Source organism: Nematolebias whitei, chromosome 11 (assembly GCF_014905685.2).
Source record: "Nematolebias whitei isolate Nwh7 chromosome 11, NemWhi1, whole genome shotgun sequence".
Taxonomy (NCBI): Eukaryota; Metazoa; Chordata; class Actinopteri; order Cyprinodontiformes; family Rivulidae; genus Nematolebias; species Nematolebias whitei.
This window is the reverse complement of record NC_056508.1, coordinates 18358342-18386314: the sequence shown is the minus strand read 5'-3', so window position 1 is coordinate 18386314 and position 27973 is coordinate 18358342. Positions and strand designations below refer to the sequence as shown.

Below are 27973 nucleotides of genomic sequence, written 5' to 3'. Positions count from 1 at the left end.
TATTTCACACTGGACCTCAAGCAGTATGGGTTCTGTTCCTCATCCTTCTTCCTCCAAACCCTTGGACCTTGATTTCTGAATGAAAGGCACACTTTACTTTCATTGGAAATGGATACGTTGGCTCAGGTTCAGAAGTGGCTTGACTCGAGGAACCCAACATTTGTAGCCCATCTCCAAGATGTGTCTGAATGTGGTCGTTTTTGAAGCTGTGACTCCCGCCTCATTCCACTGTTTCTGGATCTCTGCCAGATTCTGGAATCTTCTCTGCTTGATAATCCGCTGAAGCCCACGGTCATATCTTGCTGGTGCATCTTCTCCTGCCACATTTTGCCCTTCCACTAGACTTTCTATTGATGTGTTTGGACACAGCACTCTATGAACAGCCAGCCTCCTTATCTATGAACTTTTGTGGCTTACCCATCCTATGGAGGGTGTCAATGATGGCCTTCTGGCCAGTTGTTATGTCTGGAGTCTTCCCCATATTGAACCGAACAGAGACAATTAAACCAAACTGAAGCAATTTAATGACTCCTGGGGAAACCTGTGCAGGTGCTTTGAGTTTAGCAGATGATTAGCATGTCACACTCAGTTTAAAACATTCATGTCCTGCAAAATTTGGGCTGATTTCTCCACAGTATTCTAATTTTTTGAAATCCTGTTTTTGTGGGTTTCATGAACTGGAAGTCCAAATTATGTAAAAATAAACAAATACTTGAAATTGTTTAAATTGTGGGCCCTGAGTCTATCATCTATTAAAGATTAACTTTTTGAATGGAATTATGGAAGTTAAAACAACTTTTCCATGATATTCAAATTTTTTGGAAAGGGTCTGTATGTATATATATACTCATCTCCCGGGCTTCCTAGATGGCAGCTCCTTGCTCCAAGGCCACCATTAGCCACCCACTGGCTCCGCCTTTACACCTGGTTGTGGATACAATCACTTCCTTTTGCCAGGATCTGCCACTCTGTGCCACCTTGAACAAGAAAAAAAACTACCGTACCTCTGTTCTTATACACAGTGTAATTCTTACCCAATGTTGCACTAAAAACACTAAGGTTTACTTTCCTGTTAAATTTCAGTCTAGAAAGCCACTAGCATCAAAAACTACAAGCTTTCACTATTCAAATCCTTCAGCGGCTGGGAAATCGGTGTACCGCTTGTTTAGATCTGTTGCTGCAATGGATTTGTATGCTAGATACAAGTTTCTTGATCCTCATTCTGTTCTTGTATTTGGAACTAAACTTTGATCTCAAAATGAAATTTGTTGCCATTTCTCAGGTCTGCTTTGCTAACACAGTCTTTCTGGAGCCGATTGACAGTATCGAGCACATCCCTCCTGCACGCTGGAAGCTTACCTGCTACATCTGCAAACAGCGTGGCTCGGGCGCCTGCATCCAGTGCCACAAAGCGAACTGTTACACAGCGTTTCATGTCACCTGTGCCCAGCAGGCAGGTCTCTATATGAAGATGGAGCCTGTCAGGGAGACTGGTGCCAACGGCACATCCTTCAGTGTCCGTAAGACGGCATACTGTGACATCCATACGCCACCGGGATCAGCCCGGCCTTTAGGAGGAGTAGGTGGGGCCAGCATGGGGTCATCTAACAGTGATGGGGACCTGGAGGAGGATGACGAGCCCAGCCTTGGCCAGGATGAAGACTCGAAGGGATGGAGCTCGGAGCGAGCGAAGAGGGCTAAGGCCAAGTCCAGACTGAAGATGAAAAGAGCGAGGAAGATCTTAGCAGAAAGGAGAGCTGCTGCGCCTGTGGTGTCTGTGCCCTGCATACCGCCTCACAGGTAACGCCTCCTCTTCTGCACTGCGTTGTCCTTGCATTTCCAAATTGCATGTGAGCGTTTACCTATCCATGCAGAAAAGTTTGTGTGACAAAATTATTTAAATGTAGTGTTTGCTTCTTCTCTCCAGGCTCAGCAAAATTACAAGTAACTTGACAGTACCGAGGAAGAGTCAGTTCATGCAAAGACTTCACAGCTACTGGACGCTGAAGAGGCAAAGTCGCAACGGTGTTCCACTCCTGCGCCGGCTTCAAACCCACCTGCCGTCACAACGGCACGTTGAACCACTTCCTCCACAGCCTTCATCACAGCTTCCTTCTGTAAATTCTCCTGTAAGTTTGCTATAATTTCATCGTAATATCTCTTTTTTTTCAATGATTTGAACCCCATCCAGTATATTTATGGATTTTTTTATACACGTTTCAGAGGGACAGTGAGGAGAAACAAAGTGCGTTAAAGGAGCAGCTAAAAGCGTGGCAGCGACTGAGGCACGACCTGGAAAGAGCGAGGCTGCTGGTGGAGCTGATCCGCAAGAGAGAGAAAGTCAAAAGGGAGACGGTGAGACAAAAAGTGAAATCTACTCTTGCCTCTAAATTGATTTTAAAACATTTGCTTTATTGTGCTCACTAAGCTTTAGATCAGCGGTCCCCAACGTTTTGTGCGCCACGGCCCGGTTTCATGTCAGACAATACTTTCACAGACCAGTCTTTAAGGTGTGGCGGATAAATACAACAAAATAAAATGATACAACCGGCGTTAAAACTGGTATTTTAGAAATATAATATTGAATGTGAATCCATTGTACATGCAACTTTATTAGCAGCGTCCTCGTAACATTGCGCCAACATCGTAACTAGGGACGCACAATATTGGATTTTTGGCTGATATCCGATATGCTAAAACACATTTGGCTGATAACCGATACTGATACCAATGTTTTTATTAGAGTTAGAGTTTCTTTATTGTCATTCGCACCTCATGTGGTACATGTGTGGAGCGAAATTATGTACACAGGGTCCCAGTTACATCCAACAATAAAATGTATAAGAAAAACAGTAATAACATCTAAGATATGAACTAAGAAAAACATCAACTAAATATACACTAAGCACTCATAACATAAAACATTGAACATCAGCACAAACATGAACATGAGTCTGTGAGCAGATGTGCACGCATGGACACATCAACATTGAAACAGATCAGCAGCAACATGATCTGGTTTTTCACAGTGATTATTCTAGTTAGAGATTCATGAGTCTAACAGCTTCAGGGTAGAAGCTGTTCCTCAGTCTAGTGGTTCTACACTTAATGCTCCTTAACCTCCTTCCTGAGGGGAGTGGGGCAAAAAGTGTGTGTGCTGGGTGGGTGGGGTCCTTCATGATGCAGGTGGCATATATACTTATGTCAGAACATAGCCCTCTTATTTACGCTTATTTGCTACAAAAATTGTGCAACAGTTGTAAAAGCTGGTGATATATATCCAGTAACAGCCATATGATATGTATAGCACTTTAACTTATATTAAATGAAAAGTGTTAAATGTTATTTACAAACCGGATTCCAAAAAATTTGGGACACTAAACAAATTGTGAATAAAAACTGAATGCAATGATGTGGAGATGGCAAATGTCAATATTTTATTCGTAATATAACATAGATGACAGATCAAAAGTTTAATCTGAGTAATTGTAACATTTTAAAGGAAAAATATGTTGATTCAAAATTTCACAGTGTCAACAAATCCCAGAAAAGTTGGGACAAGTAGCAATAAGTGGCTGGAAAAAGGAAATTGAGCATACAATGAACAGCTGGAAAACCAATTAACACTAATTAGGTCAATTGACAACATGATTGGGTATAAAAAGAGTTTCTCAGAGTGTCAGTGTCTCTCAGAAGCCAAGATGGTAAGAGGATCACCAATTCCACCATTGTTGCGCAGAAAGATGGTGCAGCAATACCAGAATGGTGTTACCCAGCGTAAAATAGCAAAGACTTTTAAGTTATCATCATCAACCGTGCATAACATCATCAAAAGATTCAGAGAATCTGGGACAGTCGCTGTGCGTAAGGGTCAAGGCCGTAAAACTCTACTGGATGCTCGTGATCTCCGGGCCCTTAAACGTCACTGCACCTCAAACAGGAATGCCACTGTCAAGAAAATAACAGAATGGGCTCAGGAATACTTCCAGAAAGCATTGTCAGTGAACACAATCCACCGTGCCATCCGCCGTTGCCAGCTGAAACTCTACAGTGCGAAGCCATTTCTAAGCAAGCTCCACAAGCTCAGACGTTTGCACTGGGCCAGGGGTCATTTAAAATGGAGTGTGGCAAAATGGAAGACTGTTCTGTGGTTAGATGAGTCACGATTTGAAGTTCTTTATGGAACACTGGGACGCCATGTCATCCGGACCAGTGAGGACAAGGATAGCCCAAGTTGTTATCAACGCTCCGTTCAGAAGCCTGCATCACTGATGGTATGGGGTTGCATGAGCGCTTGTGGCATGGGCAGCTTGCATGTCTGGAAAGGCACCATTAATGCAGAGAACTATGTTCAGGTTCTAGAACAACATATGCTCCCATCGAGACGTCATCTCTTTCAGGGAAGACCCTGCATTTTTCAACACGATAATGCCAGACCACATTCTGCAGCAATCACAACATCATGGCTACGTAGGAGAAGGATCCGGGTACTGAAATGGCCAGCCTGCAGTCCAGATCTTTCACCTATAGAGAACATTTGGCGCATCATAAAGAGGAAGGTGCGACAAAGAAGGCCCAAGACGATTGAACAGTTAGAGGCCTGTATTAGACATGAATGGGAGAGCATTCCTATTTCTAAACTTGAGAAACTGGTCTCCTCTGTCCACAGACGTCTGTTGAGTGTTGTAAGAAGAAGGGGGGATGCCACACAGTGGTAAAAATGGACTTGTCCCAACTTTTTTGGGATTTGTTGACGCCATGAAATTTGGAAACAACAGATTTTTCCCTTAAAATGATACATTCTCTCAGTTTAAACTTTTGATCTGTGATTTGTGTTCTATTCTGAATAAAATATTAGATGTTGGCACCTCCACATCATAGCATTCAGTTTTTATTCACAATTTGTTTAGTGTCCCAACTTTTTTGGAATCCGGTTTGTATTAGCATTAGTCACCTGTGATGCTGTCTCACTTGTGGAGGCTTGTTCCAGGTTCCTAGCTGCAGTGTGGGATCCTCTGCACTCTTGTGCATGAAGGACAGCCTTTTAAAATTCAAAGTTTTTGTCTATCCATTGTGCTGTAAGACTAATGCTAACTGGGCTAACACGACGTCCAAATGTCTGTGGTAAAACTCACCTAAGTGCTATCGGCTATTAGCTTCTCAACGACGTTGGAAATGATGGCTTGTAACTCGGGTAGGGCTATATTGGAAAAATATCTCTTGACTGGGGATGATGTAGTGAGGCTCAACATAATCCAAAAATCTTCAGAATCTGATATCCTCAACAACAACAAAAACTTCCACACCGCCGACATTTTGACTTCTTCCTCTCCGCTGTGATCAGATCAGGTAGGCGCACATGACGTCATAACATTGTGCTGGCGCTGCAGGCATCCTTGTCACTGGGTTGCCATACAAAAACAGCATCTTTTATTTCGATGAGTTATTTTGATGGAATGACTGATGTCCGATATGTAACTTTAACGCTAATAGCGGCCAATACCGTTACCATACAGATAATATAGTGCATCCCTAATCATAACATGAATAACGACTTCCCAGCCCCACACTCGCTGGTTGTAACACTAATGGTTAAACATGTCGTTAACATAACATACACCACAAAAACAAATATAAAGTTCATGAAAAATACTACTCACCATAAGGTTAAATCAGTGGGAGCCCTGAGCTTGTTTCTGTGCAAAGTGACGGTCCCATCTAGGGGTAATGGGAGACAATGACACCCGAAGTGTGTTGCTTACGTCTAGTCTGCTCCGTAATTTTGTTTTGGTTGCTGTCACTGCAGAAAACCCTGCTTCACACAGATAGAATGTCGGAAATGGCAAGTTTTTTCAGTTCTGTTGTGGCAACCTCAGGGTATTCTGCCATGACTTTAATCCAGAACACCAGCAGAGTTATTGTCTCAAACATACATCTAACGCCACCATAATTTGCAATCTCCAGCAGTTGATCATCTTCTTGCATAGACACGCTGGATTCCCCTGGTTTGTTGGCGAATGGATGCTCCCGCAGCCCCTTTAAGAAGGTAGTCATGTGACCGAGGCAAGCATCTTGACTTGCGTCAAGAGTGAGTCATAGACAGATGTGGCAGAGAGAATTCTGTAATTTTCCAAAATAAAACATTGTTCAGAATCAGATACTAAATAAAATGGAAATAATGTAAGTTATGTATTACTACATTAGTCCCTCGCTACTTTGTGGTTCGTTTATCGCGGAGTCGCTATATCGCGGTTTTTCAAAATAAGATTGGACATGACACAATGGGCTGATTGATGGATGAGCCATGGGTTGTTTATTTAAAATAAATTATTTTAAATGATTTTGCACCATGTATGAAGCCCACAAGGAAAAGCTCCCTCCTGCAGCTGATCAGCTGATCTCCTTCTGTGCCACACACACATTTCTCCTGCTGCAGCTTTGTGAAGGGTTAACCCTTTGCTGTCCAGATGCACCGATCGACTTTTGTCTTCCAACTTAAAATTCAAAGTATGTCACATCGTAAAAATCGTCATAATCACAAAATATAAAAGTGTTAAAAGTTATTTTTAATTATTTTAGAAATTCATGTTCAGTTGTTGAAGTGTAATTGATCAAAAAGTACATTTCTGCTCTGTGCTGCAGAGCTGAAGCTGTGTGACATCCCTTTGATGTCCTGCTGCACTTCTTTTCTCTGCAATTTAAATTTAAATACTGTAACATTTTAAATAAACAATCCATGCTGTATGGATTGTTTATTTAAAATGTTACAGTATTTAAATCATTTATTTAAGGAGGCAGATTGGGAGTAACAGGTGATGAGTGTGATTACAGCCTGGCACATGTCATGACAAAGTTTACTGAACTTGAACTTGGACTACTGTATCCCTACTTCGCTGTTTCTCACTCATTGCGGGTGGGCGTGGTCCCAAACACCTGCGATAAATGAGGGACTACTGTATTTCTGTGCCGCCTGGTGCCAGTTGACCCACAGACCGGTACCGGTCCGCAGCCCGGGGTTTGGGGACCACTGCTTTAGACCATAGATTTTCGTATGTATTTCCAATCTCTCCAACAGACCGAGTTAATTATGTTTACACAGACAAATATATTACCAAACAAATTGATTGTTTTCTTTTTGTCCAACTGACGTGCACTTTGGTCAAAATGTGTATGTGTTTAGATTAAAGTTCAGCAGATGGTGCTAGAGATGCAGCTGACTCCTTTACTGGTGCTTCTGAGGAATACGCTGGTGCAGCTACAGGAAAGAGACTCAAACAACTTTTTCACTGAGCCTGTACCTTTAGAAGAGGTAAATGTACACAGTTGCAAAGCACTTATGTTGTTTTTTACTTAAATTGATACTTTGGGTATTTTTGATCTTGGTGTGCTTAATAATTTAGGATTAGTATAATTAAAATATTGCTATGAATATTTTTACTGTATGCACGTTGATCAGAATGTACAGCTCAGTCTGAGTGTCTCCATGTCTCTCTCAGGTGCCAGACTACCTGGAGCACATCAACACTCCTATGGACTTTCAGACCATGTGGAACCTACTGGAGTCTCACCGCTACCTCACTTTTGAGGCCTTCGAGGCCGACTTCGGCCTCATCGTCAACAACTGCCTCAAGTACAACGCCAAGGACACAGTGTTTTACCGTGCTGCCCTGCGGCTCCGAGAGATGGGCGGGGTGGTCCTCAGAGTGGCTCGGCGCCAGGCCGAACGGATCGGCTTTGACTATGAAACTGGTATGCACCTCCATCGCGAGTCGAGCCCGGACAGCCAGCGTGAGCAGGAGAGAGAGAGAGAGCGAGAGAGAGAGCGAGAGAGAGAGCGAGAGCGGGAACAAGACCGGGACAGAGAACGAGACAGACCATCGTCATCGAATGAAGACGGTAAAGCGCTCCTCTTTTTTCGTTTTTTGGAGAGAACTTTCCAAGCTGATACTTTATTTTGTATGGAAATGGATGAAAAGCTAAATATTTAAAAATTATTAAAGGTTAAAGACTTTTTGAAGTTGAAACTATACATTAAGTTGAAAAAAGATGGCATTTATTCATTTAGGGCGGCTGTGGCGCTGTGGTAGTGCAGCCGACTTAGGACAGGAAACTTGCAAGTTCAATTCCCCACCATGCCCACATGTCGTGGTGGTCTTAAGCAAGATCTATTGCCTACCTGCTCCCCACCACCTAAATGGCTGCCTGCTGGTACACTTGGTTGTATCTCATGTGTGATGGGTTAAACGCAGACAACAAATTTCATCATTGTGGGCACAGACGATGATAATACATAGCACTTTCGTTCACTTTCCCTAATTTAATTTATTGCTTGTCTCAAACACACATCACTAAAACATTTAATTTTGGAAGTAAGATGTTCAGTAAGGATATGGTGGATTATAAAAGCATGCATAAGATTGCAGCACTGACCACCGAGCTTCTGCAATTCTCATGAACTGTAACATGTTCTGTGATCACATCCTGTTAAATGTAAAACAAAAGTTGGTCAGTTGTTTCTCATCCCAAGATGATCTTAGCCTAAAATTTCAATTTAATTCAGTTTATTTATATAGCGCCAAATCTCAGGGCACTTTACAGAAACATTCACATACATAAAAGTCAATTAGTAAAGTTCTCTATCTAAGGAATCCAGCAGACAAGTTGAATCTCGGCTTCGTTGCAGTCTCCCATCCTGAGCAAGCACAGTGGCAACAGTGGAAAGAAAAACTCCCTTTTAAAAGGAAGAAACCTCCAGCAGAACCAGGCTCAGGACAAGCGGCCATCTGCTTTGACTGGCTGGTTTAAGAGGACAGGAAGGAGAGACAGACGAACACAGAATGGTAGGTCCAGATATAGGTCCAGGTGTACCTGAAAGACAAAAAAAACATGTTAAGGATAGAAAAAATAATTACAAATACAAAACAGGTTGAGCAGAGTAAGTAAAGACAGTAGTAGAGTGAAAATTGTGGTCAGTCTGTCCTCCTGCAGTCTAAGCCTATAGCAGCATAACTAAGGGACAGCTCAGGAAACCCAAGCCGACCCTAACTATAGGATTTAGCAAAAAGGAAAGTCTTAAGCCTAGTTTTGAAACTGGATAATGTGTCAGCCTCATGAACAGAGATTGGCAGTTGGTTCAACAAGAGAGGAGCCTGATAACTGAAAGATCTGCCTCCCATTCTGTTTTTGTAAATTCTAGGAACCACAAGTAAACCTGCAGCCTGAGGGCGAAGCGCTCTGTTAAGAAAATATGAAACAATAAGATCTGTAATATAAGATGGAGCTAGGTTGTTGAGAGCTTTGTAGGTTAGAAGTAAGATTTTGAAATATATTCTGGATTTGACAGGGAGCCAATGGAGAGAAACTAAAACTGGAGAAATATGATCTCGTCTACCAACTCCAGTTAAGACTCTGGCAGCAGCATTTAGGATCAACTGAAGACGTTTTAAAGAAGTATTTGGACATCCAGATAATAAACCATTGCAATAGTCCAGTCTAGACGTGACAAATGCATGGACCAGTTTTTCTGCATCATTTTTAGAATCAGAATCAGAATAAACTTTATTGGCATTACACCGAGATACAACGCGAATATGTACGTACAGTCGTCCGAAGATGGCCGGAGTGCACGAAGCTGCGGCTAAAATAATTAGCGCGGCCCTCTTATTCTTATTCAGAATAATATTTTGCTTAGATAAGAAAAAGAAAGAAACATGAGGAGAGACGGTATAAAAAAAAAGATCTCTCACGCCATGTCCTGGACAGGGCACAATTTAAGGCATCAAAAAAACCTACCACAGCAAAGCAACATAAACAGACGTTATACATTTACATATAGGTGGTGAAAACATTGAATTTTTAAGGGAAAGTCGTAGCATAGTCCAGAGTCCCCCCCCCCGTGTGGCCCGTCCAGGGTGTACCCGGCCCCTCGCACAGTGATTGCTGGACATGGGCACCAGCGACCCCCGTGACCCAAAATGGAATAAGCGGGTAAAGATAATGGATGGATGGATGGATGGATAGAAGAGCGCCATTTTCTCTCCTGGTTTCTAGATGCCTGCTTTAAAGTACGTATCTCAGAATTGAACCAAGGAGCCAGTTTCCTCTGATTGATTACTTTCTTTTTCAGTGGAGCAATTTTATCAAGTGAAGTTTGCAGTGAAGTTGTAAGATGATCAACTAGATGATCTAAGTCACTGTTCTCTGATGCATTACTCTGCAAGACAGAGGAAAACATTGATGGAAGAGATTGTTTAAATTTGGTTACAGCATTTTCTGATAAGCACCTGCTGAGATGAAATTTACTCTCAGTGACTGTGTTGTCATTTAATGTAAACTCAGAGGTTATTAAAAAATGGTCAGACAGAATAGGATTTTGAGGAACTATTACCAAGTCCTTAATCTCTACACCATAGGTCAGAACTAAATCAAGAGTGTGATGATAAGAATGAGTAGATGTGCGGACGTTTTGGGTAAAACCAAACGAGTCTATTAAATTATTAAAGGCTATGCTTAAACTATCGCCCTCAACATCCACATGAATATTGAAATCACCCATTATGATGATTTTATCAGTATTTAATAATAAGTCAGTTTATAATTCTGAGAATTCAGACAAAAACTGAGAGTAAGCGCCTGGTGGACGATGTACAACAACTAGTAAAAGTGGCTTTTCTGATTTCCATTTTGGATGAGAAAGACTTGGGGACAGTGATTCAAAAGCATCATAACTAATAATTGGTTTGGCATTAATCAATAATCCTGACTGAAAAATAGAAGGTACTCCTCCACCTCGGCCAGTTGTTCTAGGAACATGAACATTTAAATAATTAACAGGAGTGGAGTCATTTAGGGCAGCACGGTGGCGCAACTGGTAGAGCTGCTGCCTCTCAGCGAGCAGGTCCCTGGTTCAAACCCCGGTCCAGGGGCCTTTCTGGGTGGAGTTTGGATGTTCTCTCCGTGCATGCGTGGGTTTTCTCCGGGTACTCCAGTTTCCTCCCACAGACCAAAACATGCATGTTAGGCTGATTGGTAACTCTAAATTGTCCCTAGGTGTGAGTGAGAGAGTGAATGGTTGTTTGTCTCGTTTGTCTCTATGTGGCCCTGTGATGGACTTATGACCCGTCCAGGGTGTACCCCGCCCCTTGCACAGTGATTGCTGGACATGGTCACCAGCGACCCCCGTGACCCAAAATGGAACAAACGGGTAAAGAAAATGGATGGATGGATGGATGGATTCATTTATACCAACAAAATCCTCCTGTTGTAGCCCAGTTTCTGTCAGACAGAATAAATCAATATGATGATCAGTTATCAGTTCATTAACTAACAGGGATTTAGAGGAAAGAGATCTGATGTTCAATAATCCACATTTAATGATTTTATGATTTTGCTCTGGTAAAGTAACTGTTTAGATTTTTATGGTTTATATTTTTAGAGCTGATTTTTTTGTTTATTTAATTTGAGCCGTGGGCGAGTTGACACTGTTTCAATGGGGGTGTGGGTGGGTAACAGAGGAGAAGCAGAGAAAACAGAGTAACAGAGAAAATGTGGACTTAAAAGGTGGTGGGTGATTTCAAGAAATGCTGGGCTTTAATTTCATATTCAAGTCACATGATGGCAGCAGATGGCATCTCTCATCCATGTCATGCAGTTCTCAACTTGTTTTCATGGATCCACTTTAGCTGTTTTTTTACTTTGTCTTTATTGTAAAAAATACATATACTTTGATTGGGTTCCACACATTCTTAAGAAGTGGGGCAAAGTATGAAATTGTCTTTTTTTGCCCAAGTTTAGATAAGTGTGAGAAAACAATTACAGTTCACCATCCACAAAGCTTTCAGTTAAATTCTTTAACCTTCAGAGTTTTTTCTGTGTTACTGAATACCCGCAGAGGCGTGCACACCCATGCAGCTTAACAAGTTTGTGGTACAGATACCAGATTGGGTTTCCACAGTCCACAGACACTCTTTATGTTGAAAAACCAGTCTGCAGCTCACAGCAGGTCTTTGTGGATCTGTCAACGACAACACAATGGAGAGAGCATGTTGTTGACAGTGCAAAGTTCAAGAACTGGGCGATATAATTCAAACCAGTTATTGTTTTAGCTTATACTGTTTTCAACGTGTCCGTCATAAGTTAGCTTTTCTGTTTGACTCTGAATGGAAAAGCAGTTTTACAAAATTAAGATTATGTTTCTCTAAAGATGACTTGAACCCTGGGATTAAAACAGGAAACACGTTATGCAAACTGGGAACAAGTTGTTGTCTTTAATGAACCACCTATTAAAACTTGCAGTACATCACTGGATGTACTTCCACAACCGATTAACTTTTGGATTCAACCTAATTAAAGATGGCTGCCGCAGCCAACTGATGTTAAATCAGATACTAACCTAAAATTTAATGTGTTAATTGTGGCAACTGACTCCAAATTAAATTGGGAGTAGTAACAGAATGTGCAAGATCTTTGTTTAAGATTTTTATTTAACTACATTATTTGTCTGTTAGCAAAATATCTCATCTATGGATTAATACACTGCCTGACCCCCAAAAAAAGTCACCACCAAACAAAAGGTCACACACTAATATTTCGTTGGACCGCCTTTAGCTTTGATTACAGCATGCAGTCACTGTGGCATTGTTTCAATAAGCTTCTGCAATGTCACAAGATCTATTTCCATCCAGTGTTGCATTAATTTTTCTTACATTGATGATGGCTGATTCTGACCACTGTGCAAAGCCTTCTCTAACACATCCCAAAGATTCTCAATGGGGTTAAGGTCTAGACTCTGTGGTGGCCAATCCTTTTGTGAAAATTATGTCTCATGCTCCTAAAACCACTCTTTCACAATTTGAGCCCGATGAATCCTGCCTGGACTTGTCATCTTGGAATATGCCCGTGCCATCAGGGAAGAAAAAAATCCATTGATGGAATAACCTGGTCATTCAGTATATTCAGGTCAGCTGACCTCATTCTTTGAGCACACACTGTTGCTGAATCTAGACCTGACCAACTGCAGTAACCCCAGATCATAGCACTGCCCCCACAGGCTTGTACAGTAGGCACTAAGCATGATGGGTGCATCACTTCACCTGCCTCTCTTCTTTCCCTGATGTGCCATCACTCTGGAACAGTGTCATCAGACCACATGACCTTCTTCCATTGCTCCAGAGTCCAATCTTTATGCTCCCTAGCAAACTGAAGCCTTTTTTTCCAGTTAGCCTCACTGATTAGTGGTTTTCTTAAGACTACACAGCTGTTCAGTCCCAGTCCCTTGAGTTCCCTTCACATTGTGCGTGTGGAAATGCTCTTACTTTCACTATTAAACACAGCCATTGAGCGCTACTGTTGTTTTTCTTCCATTTGATTTCCGATCACGATCATTCAGGATTTTTTTTCCGGCCACATTGCTTCCTCGAAGACGATGGATCCCCACTATCCTTCCAGTTTTTAATGATGCGTTGGACAGTTCTTAACCCAACTTTAGTAGTTTCTGAAATCTCCTTAGATGTTTTATCTGCTTGATGCCAATGATTTGACTCTTCTCAAACAGACCGACATCTTTTCCACGACCACACGATCTGTCTTTCAACATGGTTGTTTAAGAAATGAGAAGCAACTCATTGCACCAGTTGGGGTTCAATAACTTGTTGCCAGCTGAAACATAATCGCCCATACAGTAATTATCCAATAGGAGGCTCATACCTATTTGCTTAGTTAAATCCAGGTGGCAACTTTTTTGGGGGGCCAGGCAGTGTATTAATGAAACAATCAGGGAATAATCATTGGATGTACATCGACAACTCATTAACTTTTGGAGTCAGACCAATTCAAATTGAACACCACAGCTAATCAACATTACCCAACACAAACATGGCTGTACCTTGGTCAGTTTTACAAATACTGAGCTAAAATTTGATGTGGTAGCAGCTGTGAGTCATATTCAGCACATACTGAGTGGGACAAATAACTTTATTTGTACCAAAATGACTACAATGTCATTCCAGAAGATTAGCTCAGTCTAAAACTCTTCAGAAATGCTGTGTATTACATTACTATACAAGCATCTACTGTACTTTTATGATAAATGTTTGGACTTAAATGTTAAAAACGGCATCTAAAATGTCAATTTTTTGAACAGTATGTTTTTTTTATATGAAGAAATCTTTTTGATTGATCACATATAAGTGAACATTTATAAAAACAATTAACTTCACTTGCTTTGGTTGTTTCTTGTCATTTCCACAGCCTGTATGAATATTTAATAAACTTTATATGTTTTACGTGTTGACACAGACCTGCTCCTGCCAGAGAACAGGAGGCGGCTGTCCCTGGACGAGCAGCTGAATTACATGCAGGCACGTCTGGACGAGGTGAACTCTGGGAAGCACAGCATCGGTCAGTCCCGCAGGGCCAAAGCCCTGAGAAAGGAGATCAGCGTGATCAGGAGGAAGCTTGCCCACCAGCGAGAGGGAAGCTCCATCATCGGGGGCCGGGAGTCTGCAGGAGAACGAGGCTCTTCTCTCCCGCATCACTCTTCATCTGCAGGACACCACGACGAGGGCGGGGAGAGCAGCAGCCAGGAGATCGGTGGGAAAGGTGCATCTCGGAAAGCGTTTTACAAGAGTGATTCTGGTATGTAAGGAAAGTTGGATCTAAACTTGTAACTGACGCGTCTTCATCTGCATTAGCTCCGGAGGTTGGCCGTCGGACGTCTGTCCTTTTCTCTAAGAAGAACCCGAAAATGGCCGGTCCTCCCAAAAGGCCAGGACGCCCGCCAAAGAACCGAGATGCTGGCTATGCTGGAGCAGGGGTGAGCCAAAGCCCCATCGGTCCCCCGCAGCTGCCCCTGCTGTCACAAAGCAGGCAGAGGAAGAGGCCCCGCAGCCCCCACTCAAGCTCCAGCTCTGACAGTGACAGCGACAACGACGACCTGCTGCCAGGTTCAAACGACAGCGATCAACAATGGGCTAATAATACTAATAATGTGCCATTTGAGTTACACAATGACTCACGTTTTCTTCCGTCTGTTACTTGCAGGTTTACCGAGCAATGGTTTTGATACAGGAAACCAGCCTGTAACAGAAAGCTTCCGTGTGTACAGAAATGAGCCCCGTCTGCCTCGTTCAAGCTCAGACTCAGAGTCCACGACCAGCAGCAGCAGCAGCGCAGCTTCAGACAGAACCAGGTGACTGCTGCACATGTAGATCCTTCTTCATATAACCTCTAGTCCAAATGCTTTCTGCCACCACAGAAAGTGAGTTATCTACAGAAACAAACCCACAGACTTAACAGCTGAATCCAGAGGTTGACAAATTAGGGTTTTCCACTGGAACCACAACAATCTAGAAATTATTGTGGCTGATGGCAAATTTATGAAGTGATTTTGTTTGTTTCTGTATTAGTGAGTGGAGATAACTGTTTATTTTTTATACACATTAGTTTATTAGATTTTGTAAAACAATTGCAGGAAAAGTGTAAGAATTTGATGCTAAGGCTTACAATGATGATGTGGTACCTAACAGTAGGAATAGCATTTGGTTTTAAAGCCAATTAAACATACTAATATTTTTCCTGAAGCATGATTTTTTTACAAACCAAAGAGATATGATTTCAGAAATAGATGATTCAGTCTGTTAGAAAAAACCTCTTCTCAAAATGTTAAAAACTATAATCTTATTACACACCCACCTATCTGATGTTTCAAAGACTACAAAGGCCACACTTATGATAACATCATCAAGACAACTTTAGATGCCAGACTCAAAACTATTTTAATTATTAAAGCTGATATTTTGACAAAATTGCTCACTTTATCCTTTATTTACATGCAAACAACTTGTTGCACCTGTGAAGGGCTGGAAGGGTCCACTACAACAGCAGAAAAGAGGCTCTAATGTGCTAACCTAATTTTCTTCAGAGCCCCTCATGCACCAGCAGAACAGATGGGGCTCTGTACACCTGAACATGCAACCATGTACACATGTATGCACATGTGAAAAAGCAATTTGTTGATTTATCGTTTATTTATTAACTATGCACATATTCCGAGTAGCTTTTCTACTCTTTAAAACTTCTGTAAATGGTTACAGAAGTAAGCCGGTTACAGGCTTATTATTATTATTTTTTTACTTTTTAAATTGTATCAAAAAGCCAAGGACTCCCACGTGCACATAGCACAGATGAGATATGAAACTGTGCTTGGTTCAAGTCCAACAGCTTGTTTTGAGTGAACTGAAACCTCTCACAGATTTTTTTTCTCCTTTCAATCAGCTTGAAGACAGCTGAGTTCCCCCACACCTGACATTTTGTAAATGTAGGAGCCTTTCATTTTTAGCATTAGGGTTAGGGAAAAGATATCAGGCACATTAATGTGTGCAGCCAGTTGAAGTGCATTGGAACTGGCAGTCTGTGTTTTGGTCTGTTTTCTTTGTGTTTGTTTTGTCTTTATTTTCCCTTCTGTTCCTTGCATTTGACTCTGTGTTCCCTGCCATTCTTTATCCTCTCCTCAGTCAGTTTCTCCAGCCACTCAACACCCACACAATTAGAAATCGTCCCAGGTGCATTCATTTCACCCTCTGTTTTATTTAAACCTCTCCTGTTCACCACTCAACGTTGGCTCATTGCTCTGTAAACCCTATAGACGTTGCGGTCCTCTTCGTGTTTCCCTCAGTCTGTTATGTTCCTGTTTGAGCCATTATTCATGTAAGTTTTCCTGCCACGTCAGCTCTTTGGTCTTGTTTATTACATAAATTCCTTTTTATTTACTTCCTGCTCCCTGTGTCTGCCTGCACTTGGGTCTAAGTACCATGGACCACGATAGAATAAGCCAACCTAATACAGACCCAACAGGTTGTACATTCCTTGCGGAGTGCGATCCTGAGGATTATGATCAGCTCCGTAAGATAACGCATAAATATATTGACACTGCGGACACCTCCAGTAATCTGTGGGAAAGGATGGTGGCCATCGAGGACTTTGTGAGCAAGTATACTCGGTCGAAGGTATTGAGCGATTTACCAGAAATGTGGTAGCTGTTTGAGGAGGCGTGGATAGAGAGATTTATGTTGAGCTCTCTTCTCCTGCTGCCCGCTGCCCCCATTCCCAACCATCTCAGTCTCCCTTCCAAGTGGTCTGTGGGATCAGCTCAACCTACAGATCATCTTCCATGTTTCTCAGTGGGTGTCGAGGACGATGACAACTCACCTTAATGTTTCTCAGTGGGTGTCAAGGGAGCAGCCGAGTCCTGCCCAGATGACAAAGCAGTCGACAAAGCAGCCGAGTCCTGCCTAGCCGATGAAGCAGCCGAATCCTGCCCAGCCAACAAAGCAGCCGAGTCTGCCTTCCTGCGTTTCCTTGAGCGTCGGGGATGATGACCCACCTTCCCATGTCTCCTTGGGCGTCTAGGACAATGACCTAACTTCCCGTGTCTCTGTGGGCGGGGGAGCGAGGATGACCAGAGACGAATCCAGAGTGCTGAAATGATGTCAGTACGTTTATTCAGCTGGGCCCCTCTGAAAAGTCCATGGAAATTCCTCAGTAGGAGGGGAGGGAGGGGTTAGAGTTTCAGGTTTACAAAACTCCCCAGGCAGGTTGAGATAAGATGGCCTGTCAAGGCCAGTCAGGGAGCCAAATTCAGGTAAACACAATTGTTTTGGGGACAGGCAGAACTTTAATGATATTTACCTTGAGTCTGTGTCGGTCCACTTGGATTCGAAACGTCCAAATTAAATGACCATACCAATGGAATGTGCCTGAGAATAATCCCGGAGATCTGATCTATTCTGCCAAAAGTCTGGGTACTCGAAGCACGAAACAAGCCAACATATAAATCAGAGCCTTGGCTGAATGACGTCACGCGAGCCGTTAGGCGGCAGTGTCGCAGAGCTGAACGAAGGTGGAGGAAGGACAGGCTCCAGGTGTCTTTTCAAATGTTAAGGGAGAGTTGGCGTCACTATCAGAAAACCGTTAAAGCTGCCAAATGTAAATTCTTCTCTGATTTAATTGTCTCCAACTCCCACAACCCCCGAGTTCTTTTCTCCACCCTGAACTCAGTTCTACACCTCAGTGAGCCTTCACCTCTGGAAGCCTCAACTGAGCTGTGTGAAAACTTCCTCCATTTCTTTTTAGAAAAAGTGGCAAACACCCGGGCACTCATTTCTCCACCAGCTCATGATCTGTCCATCCCATCTCAGTGTGTGGCTGTGTTTGACCACTTTGAGCCCATCTCTCTGTCCTCTCTGGAGCAGGTAATGTGCAGCATGAAGCCATCTGGTTCTCCCTTTGATGTGGTCCCCCCTCGACTACTAAAGGAAGTTTTTCCTACCCTGGGTCCTTTTATCCTCGCTATTCTGAATAGCAGTTTATCCTCAGGTGTGGTGCCAAAAACTTTTAAACATGCTGCTGTCCAGCCCCTCCTGAAAAAACCTAACCTTGACCCCTCAGTCATGTCCAACTTCCGGCCTGTCTCCAGACTCCCATTCACCCTCTAAACTACTGGAAAAAATTGTGGAGTCTCAGTTGAAACAGTTTTTGGGGGATCACGCTATCCTAGAGTTATTCCAATCTGGCTTCAAATCTCGCCATAGCACTGAAACTGCTCTACTGAAGGTTTTTAACGACATTTTCATTTCCACAGACGCAGGTGATTCTGTGCTGTTGGTCCTATTGGACCTTACATCTGCTTTTGACACCATTGACCACAAGATCCTCATTTCTAGACTGGAGCAGTGGGTGGGCATCACAGGGTCAGCCCTTAAATGGTTTGGGTCCTACCTATTTGACAGAACCTTCTGTGTCAATATCAAAGATTCTAGTTCGGCATCGACAGCGCTCCAGTGGGGGGTACCGCAGGGGTCCATCCTCGGTCCCCTTCTCTTTTCTTTATACCTGCTGCCACTAGGTGCTATCTTCCGCAAACATGACATACCCTTTCATTTCTACGCCGATGATTGCCAAATTTACTTCCCCCTGAGGCACAGAGGCACACGCTCTATTCAGCCTCTTCTTGACTGCCTGGCTGACATCCGGGACTGGATGGCTTTAAACTTTTTAAGCTTCAATGAGAAGAAGTCTGAAGTCATGCTGTTCCATCCCAGTGGCTCACTCATGAACCATGACATTGACCTTTTCTCTCTAGCCCCGCTAGAGAAACAAAAGGTCACTAATCTGGGGGTGATAATGGACCCGTCCTTAAAACTCAACAGTCACGTAAACATGATGGTAAAATCCTGGTTTTTTCAGCTGAGACGGCTGTCTAAGCTGAAGCCTATACTCTCCAAAAAGAACCTTGAGACAGTGATCCACGCCTTCATAACATCTAGGCTTGATTACTGCAATTCACTTCTGTTTGGAATCAGTCAGTCCTCCATTGCTCGTCTACAACTGGTCCAAAATGCTGCAGCCCGATTTTTAACTGGTACAGGCTATAGAGAGCACATCACGCCAGTTTTGGCCTCCCTGCACTGGCTACCCATTCACCTTCGGATCCATTTCAAAATTCTCATGTATGTTTTTAAATCACTGAACAGTTCCGCCCCATCCTATCTCACTGATCTTCTGCAGCCATATGTCCCACTGCGCTCTCTGAGGTCAGCAGACCAGATGCTTCTCTCAGTCCCAGAAACCCGTCGTAAGCTCAGGGGTGACGGGGCTTTCTCTGTTGCAGGTCCACGACTGTGGAATGAGTTGCCACTGAGTGTCCGGCAGGCTCCCACACTCTCAGTCTTTAAGTCTCGCTTGAAGACCCACTTCTATTCGCTTGCCTTTAACACGGTGTGATTTGTTTTGGCCCGGTCTGTTCTCTACTCTGTTGGCCATTTTAGTTAGCTTCTGCTGCTATTTGTATCTGTATTTCTATTTTATGTTTTCCTGTCTGCTGTGCATGTTTGTGTTCTTTTGTACAGCACTTTGGTTGGCCTTGTTGCTGTTTTAAGTGCTATATAAATAAATTGGTATGGTATGGTATGGTATAAGGCAGGCAGCCTGACCAGGTCCAGATTTGCTGCCGAAGACTTCCTTGTTTGATGATAGACTAGGAACCAGCCGAATCCAAAAAGCAGGAACCAGTTATCCATCCATCCATCCATTTTCTTTACCCATTTATTCCATTTTGGGTCACGGGGGTCGCTGGTGCCCATGTCCAGCAATCACTGTGCGAGGGGCGGGGCACACCCTGGACGGGTCGCAAGTCCATCACAGGGCCACATAGAGACAAACGAGACAAACAACCATTCACTCTGTCACTCACACCTAGGGACAATTTAGAGTTACCAATCAGCCTAACATGCATGTTTTTGGACTGTGGGAGGAAACCGGAGTACCCGGAGAAAACCCACGCATGCACGGAGAGAACATGCAAACTCCACTCAGAAAGGCCCCTGGACCGGGGTTTGAACCAAGGACCTGCTCGCTGAGAGGCAGCAGCTCTACCAGTTGCGCCACCGTGCTGCCCGGAACCAGTTATTATAAACCAATTATAAATGTGTCCTTAAAATCCACAGATGACAGCAGAGATAGACACATCATCAAGTCTTCAAAGTCAATGAGATATCCAGCTGTGTGCATGCAACAGGGCAAATCAGCTCACCTAAAGCCTTTTTTCTCTTCAAAGAAATGTTATCAATTGTGTTGAGGGACCAACTGACTAAATCCAAGTTCATAGTTATAATTCGGAAGATTTGTAGAAGGTAGGCTCTAAAGCAGTTTCACAGACGGAACAGAGCAAAAGCAAAGCGGAGAGGAAGAGGAGAAGACGTCCGTCCTTGAGAAGAGCAAGTGTTGAAGTAATCTTCCCAGGTGCATTCATTTCTCACTCTCCCTATGTCTTATTTAAACCGCTCCTGTTCACCACTCAACGTTGGCTCATTGCTCTGTAAATCCTATAGACTACAGAAGGTCCTCTTTGTGTTTCCCTCAGTCTGTTGCATTCCTGTTCGCTCCATTATCCATGTACCGTAAGTTTTGCTGCCATGTCAGCCCTTTGTTTTTGTTTATTAAATAAAATCCTTTTTATTTACTTCCTGCTCCCCGTGTCTGCCTGCACTTGGGTCTAACCACCATGGGCTGCGATAAGAACCAGTCCTCCTCCCCCAGATAAGTAAAGGAGTCTAGTCGCCTTAGTATGTCCACTATGATTGATGGATAATAGTGTGTCATAGGAAATTCCTTTCAGACATAGGCTACATATAAATATCAGAACAAAAACTGGAAATATTAATGTAGCAGTTAGCAAAAAATTAAAATTACAGACTTCAGGATGTGTGACTAACATATTTGTTGTCTGGTCCCTGTACTTGTCCAAAATGTTCAGTATCAATACTTTTACTGTTATATGTACCTGTATCCTAAATCGACCACTTATTAATATTGCTGTCTTTAATAGTTAAGTCCATAAGCCTGATGCTGGTCCGTACACATTCCTGCCTGCGCTGCAGTTTATTGAAGACACATTAAATATTGTTCCAAACTTAAATCTGTTCATATTTTCGCTCCAAAAGTTACTTCTCTTATTTGACCAAATAAGTGTATACCTAGGCCTGTCATGATAACTATTTTTGTTGGGCGATTAATTGTCTCAGAAATTATTGCGATAAACGATAATATTGTTTGAAGTTTGACAATAATTAGTAATTGTCAAATTTAAGAAGAAATGTTGGTAAATCTTTGTGTGTAGTACCGTTTTTGACCACTGGATGGCAGTATAAGACTGTTTGAACCAAAGGATGGATAGGGAGGGAGCAAGCAGCTTGTCTCTTAAGAAAAATGTGAGGGAGGCCTCTTGACGTGACATGGGCTGACATGGTGGATGCTCTGTGTGGTTTGAGCTCTTTAGCATAGCATTTTTCACACAAAGCTTTTAATAAACAATCAGTAAACAAGTTTTCAGCTTCTTTTTACAGGGAAAAACAACTTTTTTGATGAAGGCACGGGTTTCAACCGTGAATTTTGGAGCTTCAACAAGACGGAGGTTTTTTCCCCTGAGGTCGGCCTGTTAGCTTGTAGCTTAGCTTCTCAGTTTAGCTGCTTTTAACAATCCAAAAACACAATTTTGGATAGTTAAAATGGATTTTAAAGAGAAAGGGAGGGGTCAGTGAAGAGCACCAGAGTTGAACCTTTTGTCATCCAGTGTCTTCAGTAGAGAGACACACGAAGAAATGATGACGCCGATAAATAAAAATTAGGTTGATAATTTTTATTTATCATGTGATTAATTGATTTATTGTTTATTGCGACAAGCCTATGTATACGTCTCTAAAAGATTTTTAAAAAAAATCTCATTTCCGTTTTTCTGTTGTAGATTGACATTCTTCTAGAAGTTAGCATGCCACTTGACATCTTGTAATATCTGCTGGTGTTGTGCCAAAAAATGTACTTCTGACCTGAAAGACACCTCGTTGTGTAACGGTGTTGATACAGGGGTTTTGTTTTAAGTGAAACAGCACTTGTCCACAGATGTCCCTGCTATTTAACTGGTTTAGTACAATCAGGCAAGAATGATGTGGACATTTTCTAATATGGTAAAAGCTGGCCCAAAAAAAGATTGGGCTGACTGTTCAATCATCTGCTGTGCTGAGGTTTTTTTAGTTATGTTGTTTTTCCCCCTCTCTTTCTCAGCACAACGCCTTCGAAGCAGGGCCGAGGAAAGGCTTCGTTCTCTCGCTCCACCTTCCATGAAGACAGCAGTGAGGAAACATCAGGCACGGAAAATGATTCCTACTCTGTCGGAGGATCACGGAGTGTTTCACATTGTAAGCACATTTTCACACTCTGAAACCTTCACGGTACGTGTCCTATTTCTGTTTGTGCGGACAGAGACGTATCACACAATCATTCCTGTTTTGGTTTTGGTGCCGTCTTCATGTTTGTAATTTTATTTGATGAAAAAGCAAAATCGCTTCTTTTGTTTTTCCAAACTGCCTGGAAGAATATGTATTATACTTTTTGAATACCGTACTTTCCGCCGTACACGTCGCACCACCGTATAAGTCGCATCAGTCCAAATATGTCTAATAAAGTGGAAAAAAACATGAATGCGTTGCTTCACCGTATAAGTCGCATCTATTACATGTCACCGCTGACAACCTGGAAATGTGGGCCGGTGTTGTGCCAAAAATCAATAGGCTTCCAAATGGCAGCCATGGGAGTGTGCACGGGAGGACTATAACAAGAATTGAACAAGATTAACACTTAAAACAATTATTTGTTTGCTCAACATTATAGCAAAGTTATGTCTCAGTTTAACTTTTCCTTAATAAATGCACTTTAATGGTCAGATCAGCTGTATTTCAAAAATTGATTTGCAGCTGCCGGAGCTCGCAGAGGGAGGACTTGCTTTGCATTTCTTCAAAATTTAACAAAATAATCACCTTAAAACAATTATTTGTTAGCTTGAAATTATAGCAAAGGTGTGTCTCAGTTGAACTTTTCCTTAATAAATTCACTTTAATGGTCAAATCAGCTGCATTTCACCTGGGTAGCGCAGTGAAATGCAGCCGATTTGACGTTTGCTCCAGGAGTTCCAGAGCGAGACGAAGGTGGCTTGGTATGGCAAGCCAAGTGTCTCATTAATAGCCACTTTTACCTATTATATGAGACACTTTGCTTGCCATATTACTCGAGTGTGCGTCCTCTAGTGACTGAAAATGGTAGTGTTCAATATTTTCCATGTCAGAATGAATGAACTAGTCAGATCTCAAATAAAAATTGGGTTATAAATATGGGGGAGAAAAAACATAAGTCACAGGCATGCTAATTTATGCAAAAAGGCGTGACTTATACAGTGAAAAGTACGGTAGTTTGTTTACTCCACAGTCTGTTCTTAGATTTTTCCTGTGAAAAAACAAACTCCTGTGCTCGGTGAGCTCATTCTTTCATTAAAGTTGGTACTCCTCCTCTCTGTATTAAAGGAAGAAAGATGGAACTTCAACTAAATGTAATGGCACAAACTGGGCCTTTCACCCAGTTGTCATGAAACTCAACAAAGTGCTTTTTTCATGAACATCTGACAGGATATGAAGGAAATGACATCTAAAGCCTTGGTGTTGGAACGGTGTTGAGCAGGAAGAGTCTGGGTGGTTCACAAACATCTGAACTAAACCTGCAGATTTCAGCTGTTTTGAGTCAGTGGCAGGATGCACCTGCTCATTATGCTCATTTAGCTTGGTGTTTGGTGTACAGAAAGCAAGACGTCTTAATGCTATTATTCCCGTCTTTGATGTACGGAGGTGTGACAGCTGTTTTGTTTATGACACAACTGCTGAGCTTTTTAACTTTTCTTAACAGGTGGGTCTTTTATAAAACCCTAAATTTACTGCTGTGAAGCTGATGACTCACATCACAGCAGCATGGAAGCATGCTGCAATAAGTGTTGAAAGCAGTGTGATGATGAGCACTGTAACTATGGCAGGGGGCAGGATATTTCACCAGCTGCTTTGTCTTCCCTGTTGTCAGTGGTGCGTGGCCGGGACAGGTCAGGATGCTGGATGACATCGGATGATTATTCCTCTCTGGAAGCTCTGGACCTGGTGTGGGCCAAGTGCAGAGGCTATCCTTCGTATCCCGCCCTGGTGAGACACACATGCTCAGTGTTCAAAACACCATCAGGTGAGCATAAGTTTTGTTGCTGTCGTGGCTAATCCTCCCCGTTCCGCGGCTCGCCTGCAGATCATTGACCCAAAGATGCCCAGAGAGGGGGTGTTCCATCGGGGCGTCCCGATCCCTGTACCTCCTTTGGACGTGCTGAAGCTTGGAGAGCAAATGACCCAGGAGGCCAGGGAGCACCTGTTCCTTGTCCTTTTCTTTGACAACAAGAGGACCTGGTCAGTGCTTTAGAGTATTTTTATAATTCATCTTTTTAAACCACTGAGACCCGATGCAGTATGTGCACGTTAGTTTGACGAGGTTAAGATTTCTGTTCATTCTTGCTTTTCCTTCAGAACAATGAAGCGACGTACAGAAAAGTCAAATATGTAAGCAAACTGGGCTTTTTGATCTCACTGGTTGTAGGCACGCAGAGAAGTTTGCAGCGAAGCTTTAAAGCGAACTGCAGCGTTTGCAGAGAAGCACAAGGTGACAGAAGAAATAGGACAAGCGTGGTTTTCGAGAAGTGAAGAGCGGGAAACACATGGTGTTTTAGGTCATCGTGTACTTTGCATATAATTACAGTAGTTAAGTTTGAAGACGGAAAAAAACATGCAACATATGAGATGAAAGCTGTTTGTTTTTTTCATTTAAACCTTGGCTTATCAGATGTTTTCCAGCTTTTAGGCCACACCCTCTAACAAACCAGGAAGTAGCTGGTGTCCTTAAGAGACAATGAGCCTTTTTGTCTTCATAGGAATTTTATTACACGTTAACAGGTTATTGACTCCGTCCTAATGTGCCGTCAGATGTGGGTGTGCTGCTTTATATAGCTGAAGGTGTGCGTTTGTGTGCGCATGCAGGCAGTGGCTGCCCCGCTCCAAGCTGGTGCCGCTCGGCGTGGACCAGGAACTGGACAAGGAGAAGATGCTGGAGGGCAGGAAGTCCAACATTCGTAAATCCGTGTCTGTGGCCTACCATCGTGCCATGCAGCATCGCAGCAAAGTCCAGGGGGACCCAAGCAGCGAAACCAGTGACAGTGACTGAACACACACCAATCCGTGCTGGGCCTCGCACAAGGGGGTCGCGTTAGCGCAACGGTCTCCAGAGCCCAGCTCCACGTCGTAGACGGCAATAACACGGTGCAAGAGAGGGAAACGCCCACCACTTCGGTCCCACGCTACACACGTTCATGCACATGAAGCCATATTTAATCTGAGATGTAAAAAATTGTGTATTTAAGAGAACTGTAGGGGAAAAAATAAAATTATTCTTAATGATGGTGGAAAAGTATGTTCAGAATCTTGAACTAAAATATTATATGTGGTCTAAATATGTTTAAAACAAAACGAGATGCTAGTTTACAAAGTGAAAAGGTTTGCATAGTGTGATGCAGACAAGTCTTTCTCCCCGTCATTATTTTGTTTCCACGTACAAACTTATGGGTGATCTTACATCTGAGCAGGGAAGTGCATGTGTTACGTGTACGTTACGTGCACACTCGTTGTGGGTAAGGCTGCGAACCCACCAAAACAAACTACCGTCAATCATTCACTACTCCCAAGGTGAAAGTAAAGAAAAAACGTAGTCGTTTGTCAAAGGAGCAGAGAGAGACTGCTGCAGCCTGACGACTACAAGCTTACTGTAATTTATTCTCTGCTCCGTTGTCTTTTTATTAACGAGCTCGTTTCATCATGGACTACTTCAAATCACTCCAGCTGCACAAGATTTCTGCTGTGTAGTTTTCATTTTTCATGCTTTTGTTATTAAACGTATGTCGCCCTGACCAGGGGTCACTCAATGATGACTGAACAGAAACATTTTCCTCTGTTTGTTTTAGTCTCAGGCTGACAGCTGTAGAACTTTTCTATACACAGATTGCAGAAAAATACAAGTTTAATAAAAAAAGAAAACAAAAAACAAGAGCGTGCTGTGGTCGCTGCTGTTCTCAGTCTGAATTCTTCTGTTTCCTGCTTTCATACTTGAAATGACTGAAGTGTTTTTGTGTGTGTGTTTTCTAGATAACCCCCCCCCACCACCACCACCACCGTTAGCTGTTTTCAAGGAATGAATGAGTCATTAAGTCCATTGTGCATTGTCAAATTTGCACTTTTAGATTTGACATAACCACTCATTTTAAAACATTTGAATATTATACCACAGACGATATATGCTCACTAATGTTTTTGTTTCTATTTTTAGACAAACATGAAATCAAAGTCCTTTTCATATAACAGAACGTGAACCAACACTTTTTACCACTTTTCACGATCCTTTTAGGAACTTAACCGTTTTTGTGGCAAGCTCAAAGGGTGCAGTCTTAATGATTATGCAAAGCGGAGACTTGTGTTCCAGATGTCTGCACATGTGGCACGGCCCTGCGTGGGGGCAGCCAGACTCGCCTCGTGACAGAGTTGGATGTCTTGGAATGCCTCGCCGTGAATCGTTTGTTGCATCATAGCAAAGAATGTGAATTTAGGTTCATAACTGGACATGACAGAATGCTCATTTGTCTGTGAGGTGATTTTAAATTTACATAACTCCAGCTGTTCCAGCAAACATCTCATGTACATAAATGTACCTTTACCCCAAATCAAGACTTTATCTCGTTTTTCCACAGAACATTAAATATTCCCCCACCCAGCAGGTGCTCCCACACACAACACTGCTTCTGAGGGTACCCCCTCCGTATGAACGAAGACGTCATGTGGAAACGTTTGTGTGGTTTCTGCGTGGCACGAGGGAGCTGTGTGGCATTGGAGATGTCTGATGTGTTCGTGCTTGACGTCCTGTTTTAGCTTGTTGCTATAACAACTACAGCGTACGAGAATATTGATTATAATGTTTTAGTGACGTCAGTGACCTACAAGTCAAAATATATTGAGTTTCTCTCACTGCCCACTGGTTCAGTACCTTTGTCAACTTCCCCCTTCAACTATGGGCGTTTTACACGAAAACAACAACAGCTGAACTGTGAGGTCACTTGTTTTGAGGCTTTCAGAATCAACCATGTGTTTTTAGATATTAGCATTTTATTTAATTTAGGTATCTCCGTTTATTAAAAACCTGTAAGTAAAGCCTGTCTACTAGCATTGACCATGCAGATCTAAGACAGGCAATCCTTAAATTTAAATTATCATTTATGATCAGCTGATACAACCTAATGCAGGTGCTTCGTGCAAAAACATTGACCAGGCGCAGTTTAACTTGATATTCTAATGACAAATTTGTTCGTTCATCCTTTAGACAGGTTGGTCCCGTTGAGCCTCGGGGACTCATTTACAAGAGATACCTGATTTTTGCAAAAGAATGATGACAACAGTTGACAATTATAAAAGATGTATATAAACTGAGAATGACAAGTGAAAATAAAATGCTATGACCAAAAAAAAAA

At 42.5% G+C, this 27973-nt stretch overlaps 1 protein-coding gene across 1 annotated transcript in view; it reads left to right on the top strand.

The window, feature by feature from the left end:
- The window catches only part of brpf1 (bromodomain and PHD finger containing, 1), a 45697-nt gene extending 19205 nt beyond the window's left edge, over positions 1–26492 (top strand). Inside the window, exons 5-16 of the mRNA XM_037684714.1 lie at positions 1283–1800; positions 1928–2129; positions 2224–2355; positions 7181–7309; positions 7497–7896; positions 14296–14598; positions 14691–14942; positions 15040–15187; positions 22615–22748; positions 24451–24566; positions 24664–24818; positions 25443–26492. Coding sequence (XP_037540642.1) covers positions 1283–1800; positions 1928–2129; positions 2224–2355; positions 7181–7309; positions 7497–7896; positions 14296–14598; positions 14691–14942; positions 15040–15187; positions 22615–22748; positions 24451–24566; positions 24664–24818; positions 25443–25626 — 2673 coding nt within the window. The 3' untranslated portion in view covers positions 25627–26492. The remainder of the gene's footprint in view (positions 1–1282; positions 1801–1927; positions 2130–2223; positions 2356–7180; positions 7310–7496; positions 7897–14295; positions 14599–14690; positions 14943–15039; positions 15188–22614; positions 22749–24450; positions 24567–24663; positions 24819–25442) is intronic.
- The last annotated feature ends 1481 nt before the right edge of the window (positions 26493–27973 follow it).